We start from the raw sequence: 6,321 nt of genomic DNA, 5'->3' as shown, positions 1-6,321 counted from the left end.
GGAGACTTACCTCAGATGCTTTGTGCATGCTTGTCCTAACAAATGGAGTAAATGGTTAGCTCTAGTTGAGTTTTGGTACAACACTAGTCACCATTCAATCCTGGGCAAATCTCCTTTTGAAGTATTGTGTGGTCATCAACCTAGGCAACTAGGCATTGACAGAATTGAGGCTTGCCGTATTGCTGATCTGTAGGAGTGGCTAAATGACAGAGAGGTGATGACTAAGCTTCTCCAACAACATCTAGTGAGAGTTCATCTCAGAATGAAACAAATGGCAGACAAGAAGAGGTCTGAGCAGCAGTTTGCAGTTGGAGATTATGTTTATCTAAAGCTACAACCTTATGTGCAAACATCTGTGGCCACCAGAGCTAACCACGAATTATCCTTCAAATATTTTGGTCCATTCCAGATTGTGCAGAAGATTGGACTGGTGGCTTACAAATTGGAATTGCCACCATCCTCAGGAATTCACCCAGTGTTTCACGTTTCTCAATTGAAGAAAGCTACACTAACATTTGACCAAGTTGCTGTTCCATTGCCTCCTATACCATCTCCGTTTCAAGTACCGGAAGTTATATTGGATCGAAGACTCCATCGTCATCCAGATGGAGCGGTGCAGTGGTCTGACTGGCCACCATCCCTAGCAACCTGGGAAGATGAACAAGCACTGCGTCAGCGCTTTCCGAAGGCTTCGGCTTGGGGACAAGCCTCGTTTCAAGGAGACGGAGACGGGGTTGTCACCATCCCAGGTCAGGAGGATCTCCCTGGTGGAATCACTGCAGAAGGTGGCAGCTCAGAGGAGACCAGAGGCGTGGCGGTGGGAAGGAGGCGGGAGAAAACAAAGCGTGCCAAACTTGCCAGCAAAAGGATTAGTGGGCCCGAATGGGTGAGGTGAGTGTGGCGGCCCATGTAATGTAAGGAGAGTTGGCCTGGTAGGAGTTCTGCGGGACGAGTGGGTTGTTAGCAAGTAGTTAAAGGAGATAGACTCGTGGCTTGGAAGACAAGTATGAAGAACTGAGATGAACTCATGAAGAACAGGTCTGGCAAGTTGCCATGGCGCTGTGAAATCCTATCTCCGATCCATGAAATTGAGTGTGAGCATAACAGGATTCTAATTCGCTGAAAGAGGAGAAAGAAAAATCATTGTGGGTTCCCAAGACGCTCAGGATCGATGATCCTGATGAGGTTGCAAAGAGTTCAATATGGACCACCCTTGGCATCAAACCTGGGGACCCTGGCACATTCAAGCCTTTCCGATCCAAGGTTGAGAGCAAAGGCCAGACATCAGACGGTGATTAGGTTTTACAGGCGAATCCGGCAGCGCTATCACGTTCGCAATCGTTCCAAGAGAGTTTTGGTACTGTAATATGTACATGTTAGTAGAGTTTCTGTGATATGTGAAAAGATCAGCAGAGAGCTTCTTGTATAGCCACTAACTTAGTGGAACTTGCAGAGAGCTTTCATGAGAACTCCTTTGAGATGTTTATGTATTGTAAATACTTGACAAACTGGTTGTGTATATTTAGGTTCCAGTCAGGAATAGACCCACCTGGTTTGCCTCTCCTAGTATTATTGGTTTAAGCTGTAAACAGTTGGCATTGTAACTGATAACTCTGCAGTGAGTGCTAAAAGAACTACCTATACTTACACATGTTTGAAACATCGATTGTGTTTTATTGTTGCATCGTATTCGCAAGTAAAGTTGGACAAATACAAGTTTCACCTCTATGAACAGTTCTCATGCGGAGGAAACCATAGCTCAATTGAGTACAATAGGAATGTAAGCATTAATGTTATTTTCAATTAAAATTGCAATCCATCGTGCAGCACTGATGCTGATAACACTTCAACTAATCAAGGTACGCATACATAAAAAAACTCTACATAACTATCCAGGTTCTGCAACACCTGGTCCCAGAATGCCTGCTAATAAGGAAATCCAACCCAAGTACCTAACCACGGTTCTACACAGAAAGATTGTTGTACATGTACGTTGTCACCTGACAACGTCCGGAGCATCGTATGCTATCTAACGAGTCTCGAGTGTCGTTAGAAGCATTAGCCATTATAGGAAGAACATCCAATATGATAGGCCTCCTGAAGATCTGAACCAACATTTGAAGTTTGGTGATAGGGGCGGTGGACAGGAGGTAAAAGCAAAGCCAGGGACTGGTCCATCAGCAGAAGTCGTCGGCATTTGCTGCATACAAAGTGATCCAAGTATTACTTATTCACAGGGTAGAAACACTAACAATACTATGTGCATCAAATTAAACATCCAGGGGCATTACCTGCAAACCTTTGTAAATAGAGTCTGATAGCTGGCGATCCAACGCTGCAAGAAAATAACATGTTTTTAGTAACAGAAAATGTCCAAAATGAAGAAACAACGAAAGCGTAGGAACTAGGAATAGTGTCAATCAATTTTTTGGCAATGACTGTCCCCATAAAATAAAATCTCAATGATTGGATTACTAATATGAAGGTATCCAAGGGACTAATAATTATTGCAAGTTTGCAACTTACCAATAGTAGAGATAGTGCTTTACTGGGTTCCACACCGATGAAGTACTGTAACGCCTTGTTAGCATGCTCCTGCATAATCAACATATTCTATTAACTACACCCATCTTTCGCTTCTAGTGCCTCTTATCAGAACAAAAATTAAAAAGAACATAGAAGTACTTACCTTTACATGCTTAAATACATGATGCACTGACAGGCCTCTAGCGTGAAGGTAGCTTCCTCCCTGGTACAATATTTACATCATGTGTCAAAAAGGATGTCTTGGTCACTTAATTTGCCCATTAAGAACATTAATGGAAACATGCTAAAACAATGAAGTGATCTTGATACATAGGCAACTTATAATCAGACACATACTGTCAACACCAGTGCATGGCTGCTTACGCAAAGTTCATAATTGAGCTGAGCAGAATCAACTTTTGGAAAACATCCTTACCTCGGTGGGAGAGAAGAATGCCACAGCATCAGGATCAGTAGATCCAGCAGGGTGCAATGACACAATAGCTCTAAATATTGAAGGAACCAGCAACTCAATTACTGCAACCTGGTCTATGGAAGTTGACAGAGCACCAGATCTCATTTTGCCCATATTTTGCAGGTTCAACACTTTAGATGGATCCACAAAGTCATCATCCATTAGAGATGCTAATGATGAAGCTCTTTTTGACCAATCCAGATGTCGGTATGTGAATATTTTCATGTTAGGTACTTCATTTTCTAGATTTTTCAGTATTTCAGATAAAGTTTTTTCCTCTAGCTCTGCATTGCTGGCAGAAAACCTAGGTTTTTTGGCGACACCAGGTTCACCATCATGGAGATGGCTAAGCACTTCATCTTCTAGATGAGGAAAGAATCTTCTTTTCTGGTCAGTGAAGGCCTTGAGAGCTAACCTGAAAAAAAGCATTGGATGAGGATGAATCCAAATCATCAACAATCCAAACATTATAATACATGAATAATGCAAAAGTAGAAACTCTTTTCCCCAGTTTCCTGCAAAGTCTTCAAAGCAGTAAGCGATGATTGGGTGCCATAAAAAATCACCACAAATGCCACCACTAGTCATCCTCAACCAGCAGCAATGACTGGAGACCATGATGGAATTTAAATGGGTATTCAAGTTTAGGTTGAAATTAAAGGGATAGTTGAGAGACGTAGATTGAACCTTTTCCTTATCACAAAATGGAACAACCACAGTACCACACATGGTGAGTAATTTTTAGATGTTTTAGTTTACTAAACAGGGGGGGGGGGGTAAGAAATTTGTGCTGAACTCTTGGCCTCTTCCCATAGAGACTGGTGGATGATTGCAAGCACCATGCACGGTACTTGCATCTAAACATGCTCATGAATAATACAATCACGACATTTCCAATGCCATTCTATGCTGGACAATACGGGCGCATTGGAAAAACAAACATTTTCTGTTCAGCACACAATACTTCTAAAAGCTCGGTAGAAACAATCCAAACACTGAAACTCTTCTTGAAAATGCGGATTTTTTCCCAAATAAAAACACAAGTGGGAAAGGAGGAATAAACTGCCCATTGATTAACTCAACAAATGACAGCCATGACAACACCTATGCAATGCGCCGATTGGAAGTCATAGCAATATTCAGAATTGAACAATGATTGCACAAATTCAGCTGCCACAAAGAACCATATAATTAATTTATTACAGGGAGAACCACTGTGGAGTAAACACTATAAACTGCATTCCGTTAGTGCAGGCTGGTGAAAATGTCACAAGTCAACAGCAAATCATAAATAGAGAAAAGAAGCACATCACGTTGCAGCAGTAGCTAAACAAGACAACAAAAAATAGTAGGTAATGATTTTACCTAGTTCTGTCAACAGCAGATGCACCAGCCTGACCTGCCAGTTGACGCTTCCAAGAATAAGCTACAACAGCACCGTCTGGACAAACAAGTGGCATGTGCAAGCCCCACGAATTGCCTTGAGCTTTAAGGGCCACATTAAGAACTCCAGACTCCTCTAATTGCCTTCCTAACAGATAAAAAGGAATTATTCACAGACGAAAAAGAATGGCTAAAAGACTGCAAGATACTTGTTAGGACACAGTTAAAAAACTGGAGCTTTCCAGATTAAAATGATTAGCCTGATCACTGTTGAAGAAATAGTGCCATTTTATATTAAAATTTTAAAAGGAAAAATAAAATTTCCATACAAATGCATTGAACCTACCAATAGAATAGTGTCACCAATGACTCATTAAAAGTGAAAGCATGATAAACACCACAAAATTACAATTAGTCCATGGACGGAAAAGTGAAAATGATGCCCTTAAGCATATAAGCTCCTTAAACCAGTTTAATAGGAGAATAATTGCAAAAGAAGACAACTGAAACCAAGGCTCTTCACATGCCTTTCAAATATTGTGCCGACTTAATTCAGTATGGTTCAGAACTTCAGATATATTTATGGCTTTCAAATATCACAAGTCATGTGTCAGATGGTGTATTAGACATAACTAGTAAGTCCACCTTTTTTCCTTCTCAAAACTGAAGTCGTATCCGTGCTAATTCTAGCTACAACAGTTCCACAGAGGTTATAATGTTGTACTAGAGCAAGAATGTAATATGTGTTCCAGCAATGCCAAATGGTCCGAATAAAATAGAGGAAGGCCACCCGTCTCCACAAATATATTTTGCAAAAGTGCTTCTCCCAACAAGTCCAAACTACAGAGAAACATCCAACCATAAGATTAAAACTAGCAGAAAAGAACTAAATCAAACTAAATTAGATGTCTAATCTTCAAAGTACCACAAAGCCTAAGCAAGACAATCTAGAAACCAACATAAGCTCCAAAACCAAGAACAGACGCAGAGCAGTTCCAAGTCCAACATGACACTAGGTACTAAAGTAAGCATTACTTAACAAAACTAATTTGATATTTTTGGTGTGCAGGGTGACTGACCCAAGCACTAAAAACTAGAATTTCCCTACTAACGCAGAAAGAAATCCTATACCACAGCTATCAATTTCCTAAACATCAGTTAGACAACATCATAGGTGCTAATTTGAATATCTCACTGATAACAGAAGAAGGGTAAGGGTTGTTTTCCAGCAAAATTTGATATTTGCCACTAGAGAATGCTGCAATGAGTAGAACGCCACGCAGGTTCTTTCTAGGAATCCAAGGGAACTATCAAGAACCTCCCGGATCGAGATGCTGGGGGTGTCCGGGTGGGGGTACCTGCCGAGGGCGCGGAGGTCTTGGAAGTGGCGGCGCATGGCGGCCTCCTCCTGGGCGACGGCGCGCGCGGTCCTGTCGGCGTGCTGGTGGGCGCTGTGCGTGGGCGCACTGCCGGCGATGAAGAGGGCCTCGAGGAGGCGGTCCGCGCCGAGCCGGATGTCCGCGATGAGCCGGCCCGCGCGCCCCAGCCGCTCCATCGCCTGCGCCACCTGCTTCGGTGGCGTGTCCCCGCCCGTCGGATCGTGCGGGTGGGCTGCTGCCGGCTCCACTGTGTAGCAACGGCGAGGAGCAGAAGAATTCACGAGAGAGAGAGAGAGAGAGATTTCAGAGGGAGAGCAGGATGAACAGGAAGGAAAGTTGGCGAGGAGCAATCGCGTGTTCATAGCATAAGCCAAATGGAATCACTACACCGAGTTCTTATACTCCTCTCCTTCTTCACACTCACTGGCCAACATGGCCCACACGCAGGACTGCAAACCCAACACGACTCCGCCACGCAGGACGAGGATACTCTGACTTCGGTGCAGTCAGTGACTACAAAATACTGTACACCGTTGGATCTTAGTGGATAGGACTAGA

General features: G+C 42.9%; 1 protein-coding gene across 1 annotated transcript; it reads right to left on the bottom strand.

The window, feature by feature from the left end:
* Positions 1 to 1,768: 1,768 nt before the first annotated feature.
* On the bottom strand, positions 1,769 to 6,115 carry LOC133909454 (mediator of RNA polymerase II transcription subunit 27-like). Its single transcript, XM_062351893.1, has 7 exons — positions 5,743 to 6,115; positions 4,367 to 4,528; positions 2,963 to 3,416; positions 2,690 to 2,749; positions 2,527 to 2,595; positions 2,292 to 2,335; positions 1,769 to 2,200 (listed from the first exon to the last, which is right to left on the bottom strand). Exons 1-7 carry the CDS (start codon positions 5,937 to 5,939, stop codon positions 2,059 to 2,061), a joined length of 1,128 nt encoding a protein of 375 aa, XP_062207877.1. The 5' UTR covers positions 5,940 to 6,115; the 3' UTR covers positions 1,769 to 2,058.
* Between the last annotated feature and the right edge of the window lie 206 nt (positions 6,116 to 6,321).

The sequence above is a fragment of the Phragmites australis genome, chromosome 1 (genome assembly GCF_958298935.1).
Source record: "Phragmites australis chromosome 1, lpPhrAust1.1, whole genome shotgun sequence".
Classification (NCBI taxonomy): domain Eukaryota; kingdom Viridiplantae; phylum Streptophyta; class Magnoliopsida; order Poales; family Poaceae; genus Phragmites; species Phragmites australis.
Note: the sequence above shows the minus strand (reverse complement) of the source record. Positions and strands in the feature narration are given on the sequence as shown.